The sequence below is a fragment of the Theropithecus gelada genome, chromosome 11, assembly GCF_003255815.1.
Source record: "Theropithecus gelada isolate Dixy chromosome 11, Tgel_1.0, whole genome shotgun sequence".
In the NCBI taxonomy this organism is placed as follows: domain Eukaryota; kingdom Metazoa; phylum Chordata; class Mammalia; order Primates; family Cercopithecidae; genus Theropithecus; species Theropithecus gelada.
The window spans coordinates 37,321,765-37,348,006 of record NC_037679.1 but is presented as its reverse complement, the minus strand read 5'-3'; the positions used below and the strand labels follow the sequence as shown (position 1 = coordinate 37,348,006).

The 26,242-nt window shown below is 34.7% G+C and overlaps 1 protein-coding gene across 2 annotated transcripts in view; it reads right to left on the bottom strand.

The window, feature by feature from the left end:
• Positions 1-26,242, bottom strand: part of NAV3 (neuron navigator 3) — a 377,767-nt gene that overhangs the window by 4,655 nt on the left and 346,870 nt on the right. For both annotated transcript variants that reach the window (XM_025403242.1, XM_025403243.1), the window contains 9 exons: positions 23,762-23,859; positions 21,138-21,233; positions 20,711-20,879; positions 19,226-19,461; positions 12,045-12,199; positions 10,416-10,487; positions 9,566-9,762; positions 8,516-8,634; positions 3,253-3,456 (listed from right to left, as the gene is read on the bottom strand). In XM_025403242.1, the coding sequence (XP_025259027.1) occupies positions 3,253-3,456; positions 8,516-8,634; positions 9,566-9,762; positions 10,416-10,487; positions 12,045-12,199; positions 19,226-19,461; positions 20,711-20,879; positions 21,138-21,233; positions 23,762-23,859 (1,346 nt within the window). The remainder of the gene's footprint in view (positions 1-3,252; positions 3,457-8,515; positions 8,635-9,565; positions 9,763-10,415; positions 10,488-12,044; positions 12,200-19,225; positions 19,462-20,710; positions 20,880-21,137; positions 21,234-23,761; positions 23,860-26,242) is intronic.

Here is a 26,242-nt window from a genome sequence, read left to right as displayed (position 1 = left end):
CCATGGTGGCAGTGTTGGGATGTGAGTCCTAGTAGGAGGTGTTGAATCACGGGGATGGATTCCTCATGAACAGATTAATGGCATTCTGGTTAGGGGTCAGTGTGTTCTCACTCTGGAGGGAATGGATTAGTTCCTGTGCGAGAGCAGGTTATTAAAGAGTCTGGCTTCTTCTCTCACCATGTGGCCTCTCTGCACACTCCCACTCCTCTTCCACTTCCCACCATAAGTTCATGCAGCATGAGGCCCTCACCAGATGCAGCTGCCCAATCCTAGACTTTCCAGCCACCAGAACGATAAGCCAAATGAATCTCTTTTCTTTACAAATTGCCCAGCCTCAAATAGTCTGTTATAGCAACACTAAATGGAATAGGACATCTATAGTCATAAATTTAGTGTTTATCATTTCTAACACCTTGATCAAGTCCTTATCATCACTGTTACTTACAAATCTGCTAAGCTTCCAGATTCCATCCTATCTCCTTCAATCTGCCCTCTCTCTACTCTGTTACTAAAGTGATCTTTAGAAACTGCAGATCTAACTAGGTAAATCATGGCTCAGACACCTTTGATGGTTCTCCACTGTCTCCGTGATAAAGTTTTAACTTCCTGCAGTGATAGACAAGGCTTAGCATGATCTAGCAACTGTATACTTCTATAGTTTTAATTCCTACCGCCAACTGGTGTGTAGTTCCCTAAACTCATCATTTCTATTATACTGTCATCTAATGTTTCACATTCTATTTCTTTAATTTTGGTTGTTTTCCTCCAACCATACGGTGAACTCCTATTAATCATTCAAGATCCAGCTCAAGCATCTCCTCTGTAAAGCTTTATTCTAACTGTTTCCTCTATGAACTCACAATTTTACCTAATATGTGCCTCTATTATGTTACTGCAGTTTATATAGTTAGCAGTGTCTCTTCGCTACCTGATTTTAAGCTTCTTGAGATCAGAAATGATACTGTAGTTATCTCCTGATCACAAGGTCTTAGCATTAAATACTTATTAACATTCGCTTTGTTGTTAATGGTGAATACACACTGTATTTTTTAAATAATGTGAGATATACCAAAAACTTGCATCCTTGTTCAGATTCAAAAAGTCTCTCTCCTATCTTCTTCAGTTTCTTTGCTATACTCATTGCTATGGGGATTTCTGACACTAAATAGTGGATGTTTTCTAGGATTTCTGATTTAGAATGGACTGAAAATATATGTTGGCTTCATGCTAGTAATTACAGAAATATATAGAAATAAAAACAGATAGATCATCACCAGCCTGACCAACATAGAGACATAGAGAAACCCCGTCTCTATTAAAAATACAAAATCAGTCAGGCATGGTGGTGCATGCCTGTAATCCCAGCTACTCTGGAGGCTGAGGCAGGAGAATTGCTTGAACCCGGGAAGTGGAGGTTGTGGTGCGCCGAGATCGTGTCATTGTCCTCCAGCCTGGGCAATGAGAATGAAACTCCGTGTCAAAAAAAAAAAAAAAAAAAAAAAAAAAAAAAAGCAAGGAAGCAAGCAAGAAAGCAATCAAGAAAAATAGATTGAAATATTTATTTTTTAAAACCAGAGAAAGCCTGACAAATATTTAGTTTTAGATGATGTCTTTTACCATTTAGCATGCAAGACCTCACAACTCCCTGTTTCTTAAGATGTTTAATAGAGCAGCAGGTTAGGAACCAGGAATTTTTTTACCCCAATTCTCATGCCAGAATGGGAAACCCTGAATTTGTTTCCTGTCCTAGAAGACAAGTGCATTCAGAGCCAGGAAAAAAAGTGCTTTATGGGGTGAGCTGACCTGGACTATTAGAACCGGGAAAGTTGAGGGCATTTCCTAAAGGTTTCATACTCTACAGACTAAAACTGAGAACAAATCTTACAAACACCTCTCCTTATAAAACAGACACATTATATAAAAACTGCAGAGGTAGGACTGGAATTTTTGAGGAATTCAGATTAAATAATCCATACTCATATTCTAAAGCTTATGTTTACTCTATTAATCATTCTATCAGCAATGATTTAGTGTATGCTCACAATTATGCTGGATCCAAACCAATTTCATCACCACTGTTGATTCCTAACTACGAATCATCTAAAAGGTCAGGTACCATGTAATAAAAATACAAGTCTGGGCTCTTAAGGAATATATCACCTAGATCAGAAATCAGCAGGAAATTCCTGGAATCTAAGTAGGTCTATGTATATACTTCAGTGATTTTATGAAACTCTTAAAATTGTATGCCACATTTTCAGTGTGTATGCATTTTGCTGGGGAGAGGATCTTGAAAGTTTATCAGATTTTCAACAAGAAACTCCCAAAATGTTCAGCTGAGATAATGATGATGACGTGTGTGTGTCAGGGTTGTTGGTGTAAGAGTATTCCCTAAAATATCAAGTAATTTTATGTCCTCAGGTATAGTCATAGGTTATGATTTTTGATTATTTATGTTTTGTGCTTGTTTGAGTTAAGAAACATAATGAATTTTATTTCAGTATCTTTTCTTTCTGTATTAGTTGTAAAAGTCCAATAAGCTGTTTAGTCATAGAATGGTGAGAACACTTCACGTTTGATACCAATATATTGAAAGTAATCTGTAAAAATAAAAAATAGATACATAAAAAGCATTTTTTCCTAATAATACTACATACTTAATATTTTCAGAATATTCATACTTTGGAGTTTTACAGACTTTTACTTCAATTATTACACTATTTTAAAAAGTAAATAAAACATAACTTCCATTTGACTTCCAAGTTGGTTTATCCTTCGCTACAGTAGGCAACAGAAGACCCACTCTATAAAATTAGTCAGGTTAGTTGATACAGCAAAATATTTTTTAGTTCTCCATAAGTACATTATACCATAGTTTTTTGTTTTTCTATAAGAACAAAATTGAGTTTTCTCTTAAATGCCTATTGAATTGAGTCATAATATAGAAAATTATATTTAAATAAATATATATTAAATTAAAAAATTATATACACAATTTAATGGATAATAAGAGAAAAATTATAGTCTAGGAGTTCATTCTGGTTATAATGTTTCTTGTTTCTTTTTTAAGCATACAAGCTTGGTTTTCACTTTAAGATTTTCATCCATGGAAAGCAGACCAAAGATAACAGGGTTAAAACTGTTCCAAATATTGCCTAGGATAACAAATGTCTTTGCTAGAAATGACTAAGTATTAATGACTATACACCGCAGTCAAGATTACATAGGAAAAAACGAACATCTGATTCTTACCAGGGGATCTCCTTCTGTGTCAGTTTGAGGAATGTGCTTTGAGGTTGTGGCTTCCTTAGTGGATGTGCAGCCTTCATATCCAACGTCTTCTGGTCGCAGCTGAAGTAAGGCTGGGCTCTCCTGAGGCAGAGATGCTGAGCTCCATGGATATGTGTCAAGCACCCACTTTGAAGGATCTTCCCATGGTGTGCGTTTCCCATACATCTAAAAGTTGACCACGTGTTTAGCATATATAAAACACATCTCTATTCAGTAAAAAAGGGGACTACTAGTTGGATGTGATTTTTTGACATATTGAGTTCTTAAGGGACTTTCAAGAGAATTAAGTATTTGCATACAATTTTCCAGATTTAAAACATGTAACTGTCTACACAGCTCACTTTAAACTTGAAGGCTAGACAAAACAAAGCTGAATATTTGGAATAGATGTCAGCTTTTAGGAAAGAATATACGGGAGGTTTATTATAAATAAACATAGAAATGACTACCCACATTTACTTTTACTAGTAATTTGACAAACCAAGAGAAAACTAAAGGTTGAAAAATAAAAGCTTCAATTATGGAAGATTTTTAAAAATATGCTTGACATTAAGTAGAGGTGTCTACTAAAGTGTACCTTGGAAAGATGGAAATAAAAGAAAAGGAACTTATTTTTTTCTGCCTAATTCACTCTACTCAAACTTTCTTTTAGAGTAAGAATACTTTCTCTGATAATAATTTTCCCATGATCAACTTGCTCTTTAATCCCATTGCTTTCTGTAAAAACTCTTTTTAGATGTTTGTGTTTCAGGCTACTAGTACAAGAGGATAAAAAATAGGAAACTGAGTTATCAGCTTTGCAAGAACCCTTATTGTGCAATTTGCCCAATAAGGAAGAGCTGATATAGCCTGGGTAAAGTACTGGCAGTGGAACAGAAGAATTAGATAAATCCAAGGGATGTTAAACATTTTTAAGCTGGAAGCAAAGCTGAATCCAAACTAGAAAGGGCACCCTGAAGAGAAGAAATGAGACATTGTTTTTTTTTTTTTTTTTTTTTTTTAAAAGTATAATATTACCAGGGCACAGAAAAAAGTGAAAATTAAGAGAAGGGGGCAGTAACATAGGGACACTTGTTTCTTAAATTACTTTCCCTCCCCATTTGACTTGCTGGACAATCCTGGTTAGCAGGTGCATATTTGGTCTCAGATGACATACTTTGGTTTGTTGTTAGATGGTTGTTTTGTATAGTTTGTTTTGGTTCAGTAAAGACAAAAGGGAAAATTGTGGACATTAACATCATAAAAACTTCATGGACCACCTTGGAGTTTTCTTTTGAGTTTCTTCTGGAGAAGTTGGACTTACCCAAAATAAAAGGGAGTCTAGGTACTGATATCTGTGCATTTCCTTAGGAGATGATAACATAGGTAACAATCATTATACCTTTATACATTTTTTTTTTTTTTTTTGAGACCGAGTCTTTCTCTGTCACCCAGGCTGGAGTCCAGGGGCGTGATTTCGGCTCACTGCAAGCTCCGCCTCCCAGGTTCACGCCATTCTCCTGCCTCAGCCTCCCGAGTAGCTGGAATTACAGGTGCCCGCCACCTCGCCCAGCTAATTTTTTGTATTTTTAGTAGAGACGGGGTTTCACCGTGTCAGCCAGAATGGTGTCGATCTCCTGACCTCGTGATCCGCCTGCCTCGGCCTCCCAAAGTACTGGGACTAAATAAAGGTGGGAGCCATGGTGCCTGGCCACTTTTTTTTTTCTTTTTTTTTTTTTAAATAGTTATCTTGTTTTAGAGCAAAAATTTCCTCTCAGTTATAAACTTACTTTATAGATGTAACGTATAGCATGCTACACAACTTAAACCAATTGAAGAAAAACGTGTATAATTTGGCCGGGCGCGGTGGCTCAAGCCTGTAATCCCAGCACTTTGGGAGGCCGAGACGGGCGGATCACGAGGTCAGGAGATCGAGACCATCCTGGCTAACCCCGTGAAACCCCGTCTCTACTAAAAAATACAAAAAACTAGCCAGGCGAGGTGGCGGGCGCCTGCAGTCCCAGCTACTCGGGAGGCTGAGGCAGGAGAATGGCGTAAACCCGGGAGGCGGAGCTTGCAGTGAGCTGAGATCCGGCCACTGCACTCCAGCCTGGGCGACAGAGCGAGACTCTGTCTCAAAAAAAAAAAAAAAAAAAAAAAAAAAAGAAAAACGTGTATAATTCTTGGAAAGCTTAATTATGTTTATTTGTTTGTTTTAATGTCAGTCTAGAATCAATCAATTCTAGGTTTTCAAAGAACCAGCCAGGACAGCAAAATTGGAAGAGACCAATGAAAAGCTAAATGGGTCAAACACTGTATTTCCGAGTGAAATACATATTGTAGAAAAAGAATTGAATAAAGAGAAATCTAAATATTCAGAATGAGATGAATTGATAGCTTTTTTTTTTTTTTTTTTTTTTTTGTTTTTTGAGACGGAGTCTTGCTCTGTCGCCCAGGCTGGAGTGCAATGGCCGGATCTCAGCTCACTGCAAGCTGCGCCTCCCGGGTTCACGCCATTCTCCTGCCTCAGCCTACCGAGTAGCTGGGACTACAGGCGTCCGCCACCACGCCCGGCTAGTTTTTTGTATTTTTTTTTAGTAGAGACGGGGTTTCACCGTGTTAGCCAGGATGGTCTCGATCTCTTGACCTCGTGATCCACCCGTCTCGGCCTCTCAAAGTGCTGGGATTACAGGCTTGAGCCACCGCACCCGGCCAGAATTGATAGCTTTTTAAGAAAGAATCACCAGAATAAAAATCAAAATCCACTGTGTCACCAACATCTTTTCCAACTAGAACATCTGGCAGAGTGCATTCCTCATAAGATTTTTCACCAAAAATAATCAGCCTTCATCTGAAGAGATTTTCTGAACTTTGAGTGTCATTTTTGCTACCAGGCTTTGTTTCTCCACTTCTCTCTCCAATCCAAGATTCTTTGTTGCCAGTAATCCATGGGAATGGATCATGACAGATATGATTCCTTTGCTTCTTGCTCCCCTAGAAATATTTTCAGCTGATAGACTTTTCTGGCCTAGCACAGTCTTCAATAGCAATGAAAACTGTCTACCCACCAAAGGATTTTCCAATTTTTCCCTTCCCATGTGCTGGATTCCCCTCCTTCAATAAGCCCTATATCACGGTTGATTCATCTTTCACACTAACCTACTACTAAACATCCTGAACCTTAGCAAGAAATGAGACATTTTTATCCCTCTTCAAAAATAATTTTGAAATATCTCTCATTTTAGTTTGAGAAACTAATCCTTCAGTGATTATACTTTTGCCCAAATGGAAACTTTATAGAATTATAATTCTCCAAATAATGTTCTATAAATAATATTTATTTAAATATGAAAAAAGAACCCATGTGCCTTTTGAAATAAGATCTAAGAATGCTAAGCATTTTAGATATTATCATTTCAGGGTTTTTACAAAGATTCCTTTGCTTTCTATCTATTAGTAAGCAAATATTAAATGGGGAGACATTTATTTATAAATACTTAGATAATGGTTTATTAAAACCAAAACCATAGCTAGAGAACAAATAATGTATCTAAATATTAACTTTAAAATTATGAGTTCTAAAATTTTCATAAAATGATTTTTTTTTGTACAAATAATCAACTTTGAAAGAGTCAACTTACATCCTAGGTAGTATAATAGTTTTAGAAGAATTCTGAAACACAATACATTATACTTGAAAAATAAAAACATTTGTATAAGCTTTTATTTTGTTGGAGGCACTTGCCTGGGATAGATTGGCTCATACCCTTGAAAGTGTTAGATTTGATTATTTAAATCTAGAGTAGAACCAATCAATAGCATTATTTAGGATCTTAGCTTTGTCTCTGAGGCTTCAGAGTATCCTCATAAAATTAATCATGTTCACCAGAGCTATCATTTTAGTTCTGAATACTGCCATGCCATTCTACTAGATGAAGAGAGCATGACAGTAAAAGGGAGTAAAAGAGGCAAAATAGATGGACAATTTTTTAGATAGTAAAATAAAGACAACACAGTATTATAGATGATAGAATGTGGAAAACATAAACTATATCTTAATTCTAGTAGTAGTTGTAAAAACCAGAAATAGAGATGTCTTGGCTGAGTTATTGAAAAGGAGATGAAATTCTTCCTCAATCGAGTGATTATGTTAAATAAATTTTAAAGAGTTTTATAATTCTACAATTTCAAATCAAACTTAAGGAAATAGCAATACTTATGGGAAAATGACATGTATTTTGTTGGAGAAAAAGGGATTTCTTTTAGTGATACATTTTCATTTTTTAGTTAGGAAAAAACAAGGGCCTTGGTTGCAGGGCCTCAAGATATAAGGCACATGAGAGCAAGAGCAAAGAAGCTGTGAAACCAATATGTCATAGATCAAAAGACCAACTGACTCTCTTAGAATTTAGAGTACTCCCTCCAAAATAGTAAAGAACCCTGCAAGTGATATTAAAGGGCTTCCAACAATGAAGTATACTAAAAACAGGAAACTTATAAGCAAAAGCTACTTGTTAAAAAGTGTGTGAATAAAAGGAAAAAACAATTCCAGCCTGAGCAACCTGGTGAGGCCATGTCTCTAAAATAATAATAATAACAATAAAAATAACTGAGAGTGGTGGTGTGTGCCTATACTCCCATCTACTTGGAAAGCCTCATCACTTGAGCCTAAAAGTTTGAGACTGCAGTCAGCCATGGTTGTACCACTGCACACTGACCTGAGTGACAGAGTGAGACCCTGTCTCAAAAAAAAGAAGAAAGAGAAAAAGAGAGAGAGAGAGAGAGAGTGAGAGAGAGAGAGAGAGAGATGGGGGAGGGGGAGAGGGAGGGAGGGAGGAAAGAAGGAAGGAAGGAAGGAAGGAACGAAAGAAGGAAGGAAGGAAAAGATAAAGGAAATTATGTGATAAGAGTATAAATGGTCAAGGCTCATGTAAACATGGCTGTGTCATAAGATGTAGAACTGTGCACTTAATTAGCTATCTAATAAAAATAATCTGTAAACATCCATGACAACCATTTGGACTTAAATGTGTAGTTGTTGTAATAACTGTGCCTTTTCTTTCTCTTACAAATTTGTTCCCAGAACAGGCAAAATATTACAAACTATTTGCTCTTGAAAACTTTATTGCTCTATTTATATAGTTCATGCCTTTAACTTTCTGCATAAATACCCAGATTTTCTTTTGCTTTTAAAATAATTTTTTTGCTTTTTTTAAAAAATAGTAATGAAAATTGAGTACTATACCTGAAGACCCTCTCTCACTGCCTCCAGAATATAAGGTACTAAAGAATAGTTCCAGAGATCCATGAACCACACTCTAGAACCTTCTACATCCATGGGGCAAGGAAGGAAAAGTCGGGGACCTGAGAAGAAACAAATAACAAAATATTTTAAGAATTATATTTAATAATCTAAACACATATCGAGACACCATTTTGGAATATATTTCTTGCAAAATTCCTAGAAAATTATATTATTGGCCAGCTTGCTTATTATTAAAGCATGTTTACTGAAGACCCAATATCCTAGCCTCTTCTATCTTTTTACAATAAATATTAATCTAGGACACAATATACTAGAGTTAGGAGAAGTCATAAAAATCATAATCCAGTTATCCTGTTTCATTTTACAAGCAAGAAAGCTGTGCTGAAATGAATTGCCAAATATAAAACATGTCATTATTTGCAGCATTGGGAACTGGCATGAGTGTTCTGGTCCCAGTGTAGAATTCTTCTTCCTAATCTAAACTGTGTTTACAGTGAGTACATTTTTATGATGCATAACAATGTGAAAGAGACTTCTGTACATGTAATTAAAGGAGGAATCCAAATATAAATATCTTTATGCAAACTAAAAGAGAAATAACTCAGTTGTGTCTTCATGAAAAACACAAAACACCTAAATTATCTGCGAAACATCTAAATTATCTCTAACTAAAATCTTTCCTCACAACTTTATTTGACATGAGCTATTTAGCCAAATTTGTTTTTTAGCATAAAACGTATCCTAAATTGATACTCTTCATTTCCAGTGGTTATCTGATTTTTAGATATTTGTCCATAGTGAACTTATTTGATCTCGGTAATATTTTAGTAAAACATAACTGTCAGACAAAGTGGATTTAATTGGAGATACAAAGAAGAAGAAAGTAAACTTTCAGAAGGGAAAAAAATAAATCTTTGGAAGCTTGAAAAAACATTAGATTTGCTTGTTATTTTCTACCATCCAATCTGGCCATCTTTACCAAGTACTGTTAGTTCCTGGAAAATGATATATTATAATTTTGGAACTCACCAATGGTAACGTCAGAAGAACTGTGTGTTTCCAAAAAACTGTTGAGATGATGCCACGTCTTAGGAATCCAATCTATAATTTTGACTAGGTCATTATTGCGAATGTTCCTTTCAATTTCTATCTCTATGAGTTTTCTTCGAAGATATCTGCCTAAAAAGCCTTTCACTGGTTCTGTATGATTTGCACATAATACCCACCTACAAAAAGAAAAAAAATCAGAATTTGTTATATAAATTAAATTTTACATTCACAGTGATTCTTTATCATTATTATTTATTTATTCATAATTACTTTCCAATAGAAAGTAATAATGTTCCCATTTCAATTGGTGGCTACATTTTAATGATCAAAGGTGTTAGGAGGTCTACTAGCATGAGAACTATAATGTAGCTAACTCTACTTTTTGAGCTAAAAAGAAGCTCATGTGCGTCAGAATTGAGGGGGAGTCTACATGCTGAACACTCTTCTGTAGGAGAATCACAAATCCTGAAATAGCAACTCTCTTCACATTTCTCACACTTAGAAGGAATATGCTCTACTTTAACCAGGGACACAGTGAACAGAAAAAAACATTTACTTTTCTTTTTTCTTTCCTTTTGTTTTGTTTCGTTTAAAGAAACACATCTGATTACAGGTTGAAGATCATGAAATGTTCGCTTGAGAAAAGAGTGTCAGAAGTGAGAATTATTTTCACACCGCAGGTCATCTCTGGCAAGATTTGTAAAAGTACAAGTGGAAAAACAACCCCCAAAAACAAACAGAAAGAAACAGTGCCAACCCCCTCCCCTGCCCACACACATACACACACACCAAAAAACAAAACAAAACAAAATCTTCCACTTAACTTTACCTGAAATTGTGATGCAGCTCTAGATTTGGTGATGAAGAAACTCCCTGATTCATTGTTCCAATAATATATGGACTAGAAAAAAAATAAAAAGAAAATTTTCATTTACTGGAGGTAAAGTGATTAATTCGTTAAAATTATCTTAGAAAACTACTAGGATAGATATGGATTATTCCATTTCAATATTTGTCTTTTAAAGGGTAATTCTGTAATGGAAAATGACAAAGATTACTAGATTAGAAATTAACACTTGAGGCCGGGCGCGGTGGCTCAAGCCTGTAATCCCAGCACTTTGGGAGGCCGAGACGGGCGGATCATGAGGTCAGGAGATCGAGACCATCTTGGCTAACACAGTGAAACCCCGTCTCTACTAAAAAATACAAAAAACTAGCCGGGCGAGGTGGCGGGCACCTGTAGTCCCAGCTACTCGGGAGGCTGAGGCAGGAGAATGGCGCAAACCCGGGAGGCAGAGCTTGCAGTGAGCTGAGATCCGGCCACTGCACTCCAGCCCGGGCGACAGCGCGAGACTCCGTCTCAAAAAAAAAAAAAAAAAAAAAAAAAAAAAAAAAAAAAAAAAAAAAAAGAAATTAACACTTGAGTTTCTAATTCCAGCTCTGGCATCAAGGCAAGGCATTTTCTCTCTCTGAGCCTGAGTATATTTGTAATTTACATTATTTGAGTAAAGAGTTTAGTTAGTATAATCATAAGGGTTTTGTCCCAGTCTAACATCTTATAATGCTTATGATAAAGTTCATTCATTTTTACTATTTTAATATTTCAGTTATGTTAAAGATTATTAATACTGTGAGAAAATTTACATTCTTTCAATCCTTATTTTATGCTGATCTGTTTGTAACTTCAAAAAAATCTCTAGCAGAGATAATTGGAATATTTGCCACTATTAAAACTAATTATTTTATGTTGATATTCTTATATGTCCTTTCTTTAGAGGCCATGTCACAATGAATCTTTAGTGGGTTTTAAGATTTTTTAATACCTTACTTTAACCTTTCCTTTTATTGTAAATATTTAAAATCATACTCATTAATAGAGGGAGCTATATCTGAATGTACTGTTTATCTCTATAGAAAGGTTGAATTTAAACTTTGATATGAACTGAGAACGAAACCAGAGCTCTAAAGGCTCCCTTTAGTTTTTAATTTCTATGATTAAAACTATTCCATCATTGATGGTGGTTTACCAAATGTTCATCATGTCTGCAGAAGCTAACATCATCAAGGAAGTACTGTTTCCATAAAAGTGCCTGGGATATGGTTGTTGAATGAATACATAGATATTCTAAGGAATGCATATGGAGTCTTTAAAACTATGGTATATTATTAAAGAGGGTTTCTCAAATTAATGGCAGCCATTGTAAGTCTAAAAATAATAGCTACTCGGGTAGTTCATATGTTAATTAGCTGGAGTTAATCATTCTACAGTGCACATCTACTTCAGAACACCATGGTTTACACAATCAATATGCACAGTTTTATCTGTCAATTTAAAAAATAAAAATTAAATATTAAGGAAATTTAAAAAATTAAAAAAGAAAATGCATACAGGCACAAGAAAGCACATTTGATGATAATTATTTCCTATTTCATTATTCAAAATATTTGATAAGCATACCATTTGTTGTATTTACAATTGAGAAAACCATTGAAGATATCACTCAGAGAGCCCACATGATGAAGATTATCGAGAATTATTACAACTGGGAGCTCCACTCCATTATTATCAGCACTGCACTGTTCAGCCAGGTTAGCTAGATATTGTTGCAATTCCTTTTAAAAAATGAAGAAAACAGATATGTCAATGATAAATTTATACTAATGGCAAGCTGTTAATATTTTAGAAATAGCATGCTTTGTCCTCTATTCAGTTTCTTTCATTAAAGTCATAGATTATTCAACTGATGTAAAATCTTTCTCTACAAATCAAAACCATATATTGCTGACAGAATAGTTTTTTAAATAAAAGTGAGGAAAAGGAAAGCAATAGAAGATCCAGTACCAAACACCTGCAGCAAATATAAAAGTATAAACAAGAAGGCATATTTCTCAGCGGTTTTCTCCCTGAAAGAAAAGCCAAAATGAGTTCTTAATATGAACTCTTATGATAAACCATACATATTGAGATTTTATTCTGAGTTTTGGTATTCAATGATAAAAGTAAATTTTAGCAACCTTAATATCTCAAGTATGAACTAAATTCAAAATGGCACTTCTGAGGTTCCACTAATATTTTTAGTATGTTAATTCCAATTCATGTAGATGGGGTATATCTAAAAATACAGCCATAGGACCTTGATAAAAGTACACTTATTATTTATTTATAATCTGCATGCAATTGTTGTAATTTTAAACAAAGACAAAATTAGTTATATGTCACCTGGTGAAATATAACATTAGCATTTAGCATCTCTTGAGTTTCTTGGTTCTTTTACAGGTATTATTCCTGTCTAATAGCTTTTAATCTAAATATGATAACCAGTTTGCTGATTGACTGCTCTCACAGATGGGTAGGCCAGGAACATAATTAGGTTTCTTAAAATTATCCTAATCAGTAAGAACATTTCCATAATATTTGCATATTTACAATGACATTTCCAATTTGCAAATCGTGCTCAGGGTTATAAAACAATTCCATGATTCTGGTTTCTGGCAGCCAGGTAAATATGTGAATTGCTCACTCTAGATGCAACCTCTCTCTGTCTGTAACACCACTGCTGAAATAAAAGTAGGAGATAAAACACAGGCCAGGATTTTGAGGCATTTAGTAAGTTTTATTTATGTTGAAATATAAAAATGTATTAAAGAAATAAAGTACTATTTGTTTTCTATTGAGCTAGTCACATAAAATAAATCTTGCCTAAGACACAGAATGCAGAAAAATATGTTTAAAACTGTTGAATATTCTGGAGAATTCTATTTACTTTAAAAGAAAAAAATAAAATTTATGTCAGTAATTTAGCTACATTAAGTCACTCGTTTGTTTATAAAATATTCACTGTCTATCTGCTACATTCATAGCCTTAGACAAAGCCCTGGGTATACAAAAATAGTGAAGTCTGATTCCTGCTATCAATGGACTGTAAGTTGGTTTAACATTTATTATGAACTGCATCAAGTACTTTTCTGGACATGGGGACTACAAAGGGTAATCAGGCTGTTTTCCCTGTAAGCTCTAAGAGTTGTCACATTAGGGACTTCAATTTAAATGATTTCAATATAATATCATAAATATATTAGGAGATATGAGAACTCAAGGGAAGAGATTTAGCCTAGCTGCTGGGTGTCAAGAATGGTTTTCTGGAGGAGGTAACACTGGAGCCTGAGTGGGGTGGTAGGCACACAGGTAAATGATAATTTACAAAATGCAAGGTAAAACATTCCATGAGAGAAGATAAAGGAGGCATGTGGCCTATAGGAGGGAAACAGATTAATTCCAACTGGAGCATCCTGCTGGCACCAAGGATTTAGAGATAAAACACAATTTCTGTCTTTCAGGAACTTAGAGTTGATAAGCAGAGAAGCAGGTCAGCAAGTCATTCACAATACAGTGTGCTAAGTGAAATGCACAAAACATTATAGGTAGACTTAATACAGACTTAAGGTTCACAGAAAAACAGAGTACAGTGGTTAAAAGGGGGGGAAAGAGATCGAAGTCTAAAGAATAAAAAGTGAAACCTGAAAAGTATAAGTGTATGATGTGTTTTGGGAAATAAGTGTTCTGTTGTTACAGAAAAATATAGTACATGCTAGTGGTGGTGGCAATAAAAAAGAAAAAAAGACTTTGAATCCATGCAGAAGAAGTTGAATTTTATTATATAAACAAGTGTGAAACATTGATATGTTTGTTTGCTTCTTTGTTTTCAGTAGAGGAAAGCAATTTATTTATCCAAGGAAACAGAAATGTGAAAGATAGAAGAATTAATTAGAAATGGAAATAGCATTTAAGAAGCTTATTACCTTCCTGGAATAGAAGGTCAGGCATATACATATATAACTATAATTCACAGTCAAAATAATACATTACTTCAAAAATGTATAGATCAAACATTTTGTTTGTAGTATGTAAAGATTGCTTGTAGTGTCTGGAAAAGGCATTGTGGGAGCAGTATTATTTGCTATTATTCCCTTATTTTTAAGATTGGGTAATATCTTGATGCTTAAACATGAGAGAAGAGCTTTCCAAATACAGAAGAATAATCAGTCAGAAACATGAAAATATGATACTCATGTAGGAAAAAAGCTAAGAATATGTGTTTTGTGAAAGGAAATGGTGGTAATGAAATTGTAAAGAAAACTTTGCAACCTTAAATGATTAGTAAGATCACTGGACATTTCCTGTTGGCAGTGAAGACACATTCTTCTGCTGACCTCACTAAGTCATCACAATTGTGATTTAACATGTGGCGAGTATATTGAAAGGAGGAAGCGAGACCAGCCAAGAGAATACTGAAATTATTGAAGCCTAGAGATACTAAGGGACTGAACAAGGAACAGTGTGACATTTTTGATCTAGTATGGAAATCAATTAAAAAAATTGAAAAATTTTAATTTGATCCGATTTTAATTATGAAAAGATATTCTATGTTCCATAAGGTGAATGAATATATCCCAAAAAAGAGAGAAGGGAAATTTAAAGGAAATTGTGTATCAAGCAGTTACAAAATAATTGTAGAAATCCAAGAAATAGAGGAGGATGTTAATCTGGAGGGTGGTTGTGTTGGAAAGGAATGGAGGAGGATAAACTTATAATACATGTTTGGGGCTGCAATTGCCAATTCTCAACTTGTACATTTAGTAGGTGAATAGAAACATATGTGTAGGATGATAGAAAGCTTATAAATTTGGGATAGTGGGCATGGCTGATAGTGTTTAATTGAAGTCAATCACACAAGTCAACTCAAGTTGAAGCCATGAGAGTCATCCAAAGGAGAATAACAGTGAGAGAGAACAGAATAGTTCACTATAGAGAAAAACAATTACATTTACTGGGAAGAGAAGGAAGAGCAGAGAGGGGAAAAAAACTGAAAAGGAATTTACCAGGGAGTAGGAAACAAAGAGAAAATGATCATCATGAATGTCAGAAAGAGAGAGAGACAGTGAGGAGGCACAAAGGAATTAAATTTCATAATTAGCAGGTCACTGGATCATTTTTGGACAATCAGAGCCTTTAGATTCTAATTCTAATGTGGCTTTCTTTCATCTCGAGAGGGTAGTAGATCCCTTGGGAATCTGATGGTAGGTATGAACCAATGGATGTAGAAACAGGCAAACACAAATACACTTTTTTCATACAGCTTAGGAGTTTTTCACAGATTCCCTTGAAATAACTTCATGATACCCACTCTAGCTTGATGAAAATGAAATATTAGATTGAGACACTGATGTACTGGCATTAAAAGTCTTTTTTCCAGATCTAGTCAGGTAGAAGCAAACAGGCATACCTACCAGATGGGAGTTGGCAATGAGATGAATCCCATACTCTGAAACTACAGGTGGAACACCACAGTTACATAAAAGCAGTAGATCACTGCTTTCTCAGATGCTGACTCCAGACACACTAAAAAGGAATCCATCAAGTCCAGGTTTCTGATCTTTTCCAACCTAACATTACAAATGGCTTCAGCTGGCCGCGTATTCTCTACTAAATCCATCTCTAGCCTTCTGGGCCTACTATATCGAATGTCACAAAGTGTAATTGTTTATGTGTACTGCTCTCAATCAAAATATTCCAGCTGGCAGCTTGAGGGAGGGCTTGAAGTGTGGGAAGAGGAACAGAATGTAAAGTGCAGAGGTACCAAAAACATGAAAAGATGTTTTTCATTTGATGATTTGTTGTTCGAGTTTCTTCTTTTTTTTTGAATCAGTAAGTGCTTTTTGGATTTGTCTCTTCAGTGCTATCTATGGCACAGCATAAAATGCGTCAGCATTTACACAGCTCGTTTTCAGGAACAGGATTTCTTATTTCAGGCCTCATTAGCATTTGACTTCAGTAAATCTACGCTGTTGGTATCCCTAACACAATCTCAACTTGTCATCCCCTCTTTTTTTATATTTATCCTCACTTACCCTCACCCCCGACTCCCAAGAAAATAGTGGGTATTCTCTGTCAATTTGGCAAAACTTGTCCAAATTTCCTGGCAATGAGTTTGTATTCAGCATTACTGATAGCTTGCTCATATCTTCAAACCATAAAGAATAACATAAAAAGATATATTTTTTTAGTTATACTTTGTGCTTTCTTGGGAATGAATGCTACTGTGATTTGTTCAAGAGTTTCTTCCTGGGCTGGGCACAGCGGCTCATGCCGGTAATCCCAGCAGTTTGCAAAACTGAGGTGGGTGGATCACGAGGTCAGGGGATTGAGACCATCCTGCTAACATGGTGAAACCCTGTCTCTACTAAAAATGAAAATAAAAAAAATTAGCTGGGCATGGTGGTGGGCACCTGTAGTCCCAGCTACTCGGGAGGCTGAGGCAGAAGAATTGCTTGAACCCAAGAGGGGGAGGTTGCAGTGAGCTGAGATCGTGCCACTGCACTCCAGCTTGGGCAACAGAGCGAGACTCCGTCTCAAAACAAAACAAAACAAAATTAAATAAATAAATAAATAAATAAATAAATAAATAAATAAAGAGTTTCTTCCTATGACTGTTTCCTAGCATCCTTACCTCTCCCAATGCTTGGCAATGGTTTTCCCCTGCCCATTACTTTGCAACAAAGTACTGAACTGACCTGATAATGGCACAAATGATTGTCCTCTGGAAAAGCAAAAAATAAGAGTGTTGGAAATATTTCATCAAAAAAGTTAATAGGAGACTAACATGTTCTTAACAGAACATCTCTAAGCAATAAACTTTTCTTCCCAAGCTGAGATAGATAGATAGATAGATAGATAGATAGATAGATAGATAGATAGATAGATAGATAGATAGATAGATAGATAGATATTTTTTAGGGAAAGCTATGTTTTAAAATTAATGGAATTTACCTATTTTGTTTTGGCATGTCAACTACATTCTAATGAAGCTTCATCTATTTAATTCAAAACTTGATTTTAAGTGATCCTCAACTTTATCAAAATGTCATGGTCTCCTCCAATAAAACTATTTTCCTCTTATTTTCTAAACACTTTTTTGTTCCATAAAAGAAGTACCTTGTAAAGAGTTTTCTCATACCAACATTGAGGAAAAAACAAACACTGAGGATGACTAACAGGCCTTTCAAACCTTTCCTATTTTTTGACAGAAAATATTTAACATTGTGCTAAAAGGCTTTTATATAAAGATATGAGAAGACAGAATTCACTGGAAGCATTAAACATGTCAGCTGAAGCAAACAGACAATTGTGCTCTTCCTGCGTTTGCTCAGAGAAGAGTCAAATATTCTACCTCAGGTTCTATGTCTTTCTTTAGATGGTGGTTCAACCACAATTTGAATAGGTTTGAGTTCCAAGGAAATACTCAGATTTTACGTATTGCATTTATTTAACTTTAAGAGATCTCATTGTGTTTTATGTACATTGTTGTTCTTGAAGGACACATATAAGACAGTTTTGAACAAAGATGTGTATATGTGTGTGCCCGCACATGCACACTGTGCATATGTGTGTGTGTGTGTTTGTGAGAGAAATCTTCACCTGGAGCCAAGGGTTATAATTAAAAATTCCAAGCAACCCCTATGCTTGCTACTTGTGCTGTTCTCTCTGTCTCATACACACACAGACACACACAAGCACACACACATTTATTTAGTCTTTAGAATAGCCCTACTATTGTCCTCATTTTACAGGTGAGAAAATTAATACTTTTGGTTCATTAAGCTATATGCCTGGCTTATTTCAACAATCTAATGGGTTTGGGCTGCTCTTGGGAGTCACGTTTATTTCTGAAGATTTGCAGACTTAAGGTTTCTGAGAAACTGGGACAGTTTAGATCACTGAACCAGGTTATCCTTGAAAGAGTAATGCGACCTAGTATAATTGGGATTCCCTCAAGGTATTGCTTATAATAGTTGCAGTTCCCCAAGAGAAACTTTTAGGTTTCATTGATTCAGACTTTAATAAATAATTACAGGTAAAACTAGGTTAGTGTTAAAAATATGTTAGCCATCAACTATTTCCTTTTTAGGATTTTTTATTTTACTCAGAAAATAAGAAAGTACTGGCTACGTTGTATAGGCCCTCATACCTTTCTAATATCTGAGTGTTCAGGCTGATTACTATGGCACATTAGACCTTAGTTGGTGGTGAAATTGAATGTTGTTAAGTTTCCTAAGGTTCCTAAACAAAGATTTTAGGGAGATGTGACATAAGCAAATTGCTGCTCCCAGAATTTCTGCTTGGAATATTCTAATTATTGCCAAATCTCCGCTGCTGCAAAACCCATGTTATTTCCTACTTATCTATTAATACCCAACAAACTATTACCCCTTTATAAAGCTCTGATTCCTCCAAGCAAAGTTATTCTTCTTTGTTGCTCATGCACAGACTTCTTTCTACTGTAACACTTACTTGGTGGATGTCTAAGAGAAACCATGAAATAGGGGCCCTGTCATATTATTCTGTATATTCCCAATGCCTTGTGGAGTACCTGATAACTGAATGTTACTGAAAATAGCAGTCTTGTTCAAATTCATGAAACAGAGTTTGGTCACTCACCAGGTTATAATTCTGGTAAAAAAAAAAAAAAAAGGATATTCTTTTCCATGTAAAACATGGAAGTCTCTCAAAATCTTGTAATTTGATTGCTTAAAACACTTATGGATAAATTGCAGCTGTTCTCTTAGAATTCTGTAACATACCTTACTTGACTTGTGGTCCACATTAAAAGTGGCAATTGCATCCTCTGTTTTCTTCCTCCCAGATTTGGTTATTACATATTCAGCAAGTTTGTTTGCCAAATAGGTCTTTCCGGTACCACTCGGTCCTGAGAGTATAATTCTGTGATGCTCCATCAACAAGTTAAAGTACCTTTGGGTAATTGGTTTAGGAATCAGTGTATCAAAAACGAAACTGTCCAAACTATTTTCTTCTACCCCTGAAAGAAGAAACAAAAGAAAGAGCATGACTTATTGTTCTTCATAAGCTAGAATTTAAAATATCATGCTAAACAGCAACAGCATTGTTGGTCATAGGAATAGAGTCCTTGCAAAATAATTTCCAGGTATTTCTATCCCACAAATATGTGTTGCCATTTCAAGGAAGAAAATGTATCAGTAATATGGGAGAGTGAACATCTAAACAAAAGCAAGCTGTTTCTTTTTCTTCAGACTTCACTCCACTGTCTACTTCTTGTTTTCACTTGTTTCCAGAGAGAAATGGAAGCATTATAAATGCTATCATCACATCTTTTATTGAAGATTATTATCTTTGTTAAGAATAAATGTGAAGATTATACATACACACACCCATATATATATATTTTCCAATGCCTTGTGTAGTACCTGATAACTGAATGTTACTGAAAAAAATACATATATATGCCATATATATATGTGTGTGTGTGTGTGTGTGTGTTCTTTCTTTTACTTTCTCTTCTCCCCATCTCCTTATTCTCTTCTATCTCTCATTATGCATCCTAGTTGTGCAACCACTTAAGCTTTTGAAGAATACAAATTGTTATGTTTGGCAAGGAATTAAGAAAGGAGTAACAGTATCTCCTTTTACGAACCCAATTGCCTTCATCATAAAATCAAATATTGACAAATTCCTCTATTAATTCACAGTTTATACAGATGTATCCTGATTCTTTAACATAAATAAACAAGGAATTATGAAGACAAAGATGCTTCAGATATTACATTAGCCTATAATTAATCACATCATCTAAAGCAAAAAAAATTCTCAGAACTTTCCATCCTTGATTGTTAACTTCTATTCCCTATTCCTGGGGGGTATTTATTAGGTATACATATTTTAAAATCAGAGATATATCAATGAATATATTACTTTGGAATATACACTAAATGTTTTGAATCCTTCTGTAATGAAAGATGATAATGAAGAAAATCCAGAAATTTGAAATTCCTAAATCACATTCCTTTTTGTGAGTCTTGAATCTTCAAATCCCAGAACCCAAAGAACTTAATTTCCTTAGATTCTAGTGTTTTTAGTAGGACTGTAGTATTTAATAGTTTTGGTATGAAATGAGTCATATTGATTTTAAAAATACTACAGAATTTTCAAATAGAAAAATTTAAAGGGAAACTGGCCAAAAAGGGGCAGGGGGGAGAATAAAGTGTTGCTAAAAATTATATTCCTGCCTTTCTTTTCATTTTCATTTTTACCTTTGAGGTTCACAGTGATTATGTTATTATCTCCAACAAGGTATCCACAAGGCAGCAATTCAGGCACTTCTAGGTTATGGGATCTAATTAAGTCTCCTATACAGTAGCTAGCAATGCAGTCAGAGCTCAGACCAAGGCTAGTGGAAGTATCAATTCGGAATACATATTCCTACAATGGTACACAAAAAAATAAAGTCAAAACAGAGGTTCAACTCATCTACAACAAATACATAACTCACAGGGATATAGAGCTAGTTGTCAAGAATATTAGAAATGTGTAATATAAGAACTGTTAATATCAAATAGCACAAAGAGAAAGCTTTCCTTATTTGAGGAGAAGAAAACAAGATGTGTCTATGCTATCGAAGTTAAGGGAAACAATTAAGCATATTTGAAAATTAATATTAGAGTGTCTTGCACAACATACCTTAAAGAGACGTCTTATTACACCATCTAAGACATCCCACTTGGTTTTTCCACTAACACCAATGGATCCTATCAAATATGCCTGAGACTTCTGATCCTAAATAAGAACAAAATAAAGTAAGATAAAATCCAACCATGTATCTTTTTTATTACTATGTTTTCTACTAAAATTAGTTAATGTAGTTGTTGTTAAGACTAAACTATTTATTAAGCCTATGGCTTCTATAGTAATAGACATACATGGTGGATTATATAAAATAAAACTATTTCAGCCAACTAACCAACCAAACAAATAAAGTAACAGCAATAGCAACAGCAACAAGAAAGAGAGAGATGAGATAAAGCAGCATGTCAAGGAAAACTGATTCATGACCTGTTCTATAGAAGGCAAAGGTGAAGGAATCTGAAAGAATATTCTTGCATTATAAAGAGGTGGATACCTTCATAAAGAGAAGAAGCTTGGTAGGAGGGAAATGGTGATAGAGACAGAACAGAACCATATTATATGAATTCTAGAACTTTATCTTACAATTTTGTGATCTTATCTTTGGTAAGTCCAAAACTCAGTTGTTTTATTAATTTTAATATAGAATCCAATTCTCACTTTAAAATGTGTTACCTATGATAAGATAAGTATACCTACAAAACAGGTTCCATTTTGATTTTGTTAGAAGTTCTCTGTTTAAAAGACCTTGCCAGAGAAACCTACAGGATTCGTTTTATCAAGTAAGTAATTATTTTATAATAAAAATAATGGTTCCAAATCTATCTTTTTTATAGGATGGGATTTTGAGAAGTTTCTACATATATTAGAAAGGTAAATAATTCTGAATTTTTCGTCTGTCTAGAGCCTCTATTATGATGACCAGAAATGGTTAATGAAATAGTGATTATGATTCCAGTAGATACAATTAGATATTTGACATATAATCCTGGTTCTAGTCACCAAGTATGTTATCATTAAGGGGTGGTAGAATAATCACTGAGTCATGGGTTAGAAGATATGGATTCTATAACACATAATACCTACCACCTAATTAAGAAATGTGACCTTAGGTAAATTACTTAACTGGCTCAGACCCTCAATTTCTTAATCTGTAATATGTAGCACCATAATGGTAAATGGTTATCACCATTATTCAGGTATAATCTGAGTTAGAATCTAATACCTTTTGCAGAATAAGTTGAGAAATCCACAGCTGACAATTGTGATTTTTGTTACTATTGTTATGAAATGATATTTGTGTCTCCTCAAAATCCATACATCGAAGCCCTGACTTCCAAAGTGATGGTATTAGGAGATGAGGTCTTTGGGAGGTAATTGGGATTAAATGAGATCATAATGGTGGGACTTTCATGATGGGATTACTGGGTAAAGTAAACAATTCGGGATTTGTAGCCTTTCTCTCTTCCTACCTACAGACACTGAGGTGAGACTGTGTGAGGACACAGCAGGAATTCCACCACCTGCAATGCAAAAAGAGAGCCCTCACCAGGAACCAAATCAGCTAGCCCCTTGATCTTGGACTTGCTAGCCTCCAGAACTGTGAGAAAATAAATTTCTGTTGTTTAGGCCACCTAGTCTGTTATTTTATTATGGAAGTCTAGGTAGAATAAGACAACTACTTTCATGGAAGTTTTTTTAGAAAAAAAATGCTCAAAGGCACTGTCTGTTAGAATTACTGTGAACAGGAAATCTTACTTTTCAGCGTGTTTATAACCCAGTTAAAATTACTGCTTATGCAATACCTTATAAAAAGCTGCTTTTAAATTGAAGTTCGTTTATGTTTCACTAAGAGTATTACTGTCTCTCACATAAAGACCCACTTGGGAAAAGTAGGTATACCTCTGCAGCTCAAGCAGAAAGCTGACTGCATTGGAATCCTTGGAACATTGACTCAAGGTAAGAATTCACAAGTGCTATCTTACTTTTCACACTTAAGTACTTCATTTTGAAATTCTAAAGAATTTTTATTTGCTTGATGTAAAAAAAAAATGGATACTTAGAAATTTGTATTTTTGGCCACTCAACTAAAATTTTAACTTAAAATTTGTTTGTGTTGTTGTTTTAAGAAAGGGTTAAAGTCAGAATGACATTGCCAATTTGAAGGCAACATTTTAATGCAAATGTTGGACCTCGCTTAAATAGACAAGTAACATCAATGGAATTTGTCCTACTGAGTTCAGTAGAATGTGTGTCTTTCTGATTTCTAGAATATTCACTTAGCTTACAGTCTTCCCTTTGTATAAATACCATATTGACAGCTCTAGTGACATGTTACCATACATAATAAACATTACCTATAACCAATAAGTGAAACCAACAGAATATGTCAGACAAGGTGTTTGTCAAAGAAATAACTTTTTTTTTTTTAAGTTTTAGAAATGAAGGGCTGTTAATTTTGTTTTCAGTGAATGAATCTGAGGTACATCTACCACACATTTCTACCTCTATGATGATGTCATCTCTTTATTGTCCCTTTCATGTTTACATGACATATTAAGCTAATGCCAATCCACAATTGTTGTAGGATATTTACCAGATCAAATATTCACATATAAAATACATTTGACTCACAGTAATTCTCCTTATTAGTATTAAAGAGTTTAAGATTAAAGAAGTACCTTTGCTCGACCATAGCCCTTGCTTATGGAGACTATAATTTTCACACTGCGGCCATCTTTATGTCCAGTTGCATCACCAGCATCATCTAGCAAAATATCTATCAAATTTTAAAAGAAAGACATACACAAAAGAGTAACATTAGCTCAGATTTGTTTACTGTCATTCTTGTCTCCCTCATAGTTTTATATCTTTCAATGGGATTTGCTCCCCATTCTAGCCTAACTGGTTTGAAAAACCTCAGCCTTCAAGAAGATGAATTACTGTGGTTGGGCTAAAGTTTCAATCTAAGAATTTATTTCTGCTTGCAACGATCTTCACTCAAGTGTTGGGCCACTCACTGCATTTAGATGAGGAAATAAGAGGTTTCTTTTTTCTATTACACACAGGTCTGAGTAATACCTGAGTAATATTTAGTCACCATTATAACCATGACAATCTGACAAGCCATCTGATTTTTCTATCCAATCTAAAATATCCAAGCTCAATATCCATGTAATTTATAAATGCAAAGGTGCTGAAATTGACTGTCAACTGAAATTATTTTCAGGCATTTGACATAGCCAGCTATATAACTACTCACCTTATCTTTATAATTATTAGGTACTGTTATTGACTTTCAACCATGGCATTATACTGGCATTATGATTGCTCTCCTGAATCCTTTATGCTAATAGTTTCAAAACCAAAATAGTATTTCGATTAATCAGCTAAGAGTTACAGAACCATGATAAAGCTAGCTAACCTTTAAAATATCAGCCTTTAAATGGTAATTAAAGATTAACTTTCAAAATACATTATACCAGATTAATTTCCAATTTGGAGAATTATTAAGGTAAACTATCACAAATATCTGTTTTCCTTTACTAACAATACTATCATAGAACCATGCTTAATATTAAGACTCTGTTCTGTGGATAAATGAAACTCCCTTATACGCTAAAGAGCACATGTTCCTGGTGAAAAGAGGACTCAACTGCTCTGACAATATATTTATAGAAAAAAAAGTTATGACTATAGCATCATAGAAATCAACACTGTAATAAGATGGCTTCCAAAAATAGAATCATTTCTATTATCTTAATAATTAAGCATATGTAATTTTGAAAGTAAGCAATAAAAATACTCTAAGATCATAACAATTAAAAGCAACTTTCCGAGCTTGAGAACTTTCAGAATTTTAGAGCTTTGCAATAAATTTTTAAATCATCAAAGATAATCTCCAGCACTGGAGCTTAATTATTTTCCCAAGTTCACATCTTAATAGTCTTTCACCTTTTCACCTACTCCACTCAAAAATAAAACTCTTCCTTAAGTGTCATTTTAATTACCTTGCTCCTTTGTTAGAAGTTTAGAGTGGTTTACCATTGGCTGTTCACATCTAGACTTCTGGTAGTTCATGATCAAATTACTTTAGTACTTGTCTTAATTACTTATAAATGCTCAAAAATATTTGACTAATATTTATTAAGCATAAATGGTATCAGAAATTTTGCTGTGTTTTGGGAATGAATACCAAGATGAGAAAGAAAGAGAATTCCTTGTTTTTTTTGGAGTATGTATTTCAGAATAGGTTATGCACTCCGTTAATATAAACTGGACAATGAAATAGAAACTAATTGAAGGGAGCCTGCTCTACATAGATAGGTCATCCTAGAAGGCTTCCTTGAAGAAGTGGTATTTGGAGGTAAGACCAGAAGGCTGAGGAATGCTAGACAAGTGAAGAACCAGGGGAAAAGATTCAGTCAACAAAAACAAGTGCAAAACCCTGAGATGTGTGAGCTGGGTATGTTAAAGGAACAGAGAGATGCTTGGGGTAGCAGGACTGTAGAGACAAGGGGAGGGTGAGGAGTGTTATGAAATGATGTGGATGGAAATAAGTAAGGACCAAATCACACATGGCTAAGTAGTCCCCGGCAAAGGAGGTTGGCCTGATTGTTGATCCACATAAGCTGGTTAAATTTGCCTTGTAATATGTTATTCATTTCATGTCATATTTGCTTCTAAAAACTACACTTACAATATGAAATTTCTCCTGACAATAGTAGGATAAATATTTACCAAAGATGAGTGAATAACTATTCTTTGCTTTTATTATGTGGCTATTTAAAGCAAAATTAACATAATAGTGAAAAGTCCAGGTCCTGGATTCATCCAAGCCAGGGTTTGATTATTAGTTCTGCTGCTTACTAGTTTCATGATCTTGAACAAATTGTTATAGTCACTTTCCTAAGTCTTGGTTTCCTCAGCTGTAAAACAGGGCTTAAACAGCACCTTCCTGGTAGAGTTACTGAGAACATAAAAGATAATGCTTTTAAAGCACTTCATCCTCAGTGTTTACTGTTTTGCTTTTCTAACCATTATTTCTGTTTATTCTAACTCCTATTGACTGTGGGCAGGTCACATCATGACTCTGAATCTCCCCAGTTCAGAATATATTGACAGGATGGTCACCTGATGAAACACCTCCAGGAAAAACTGCA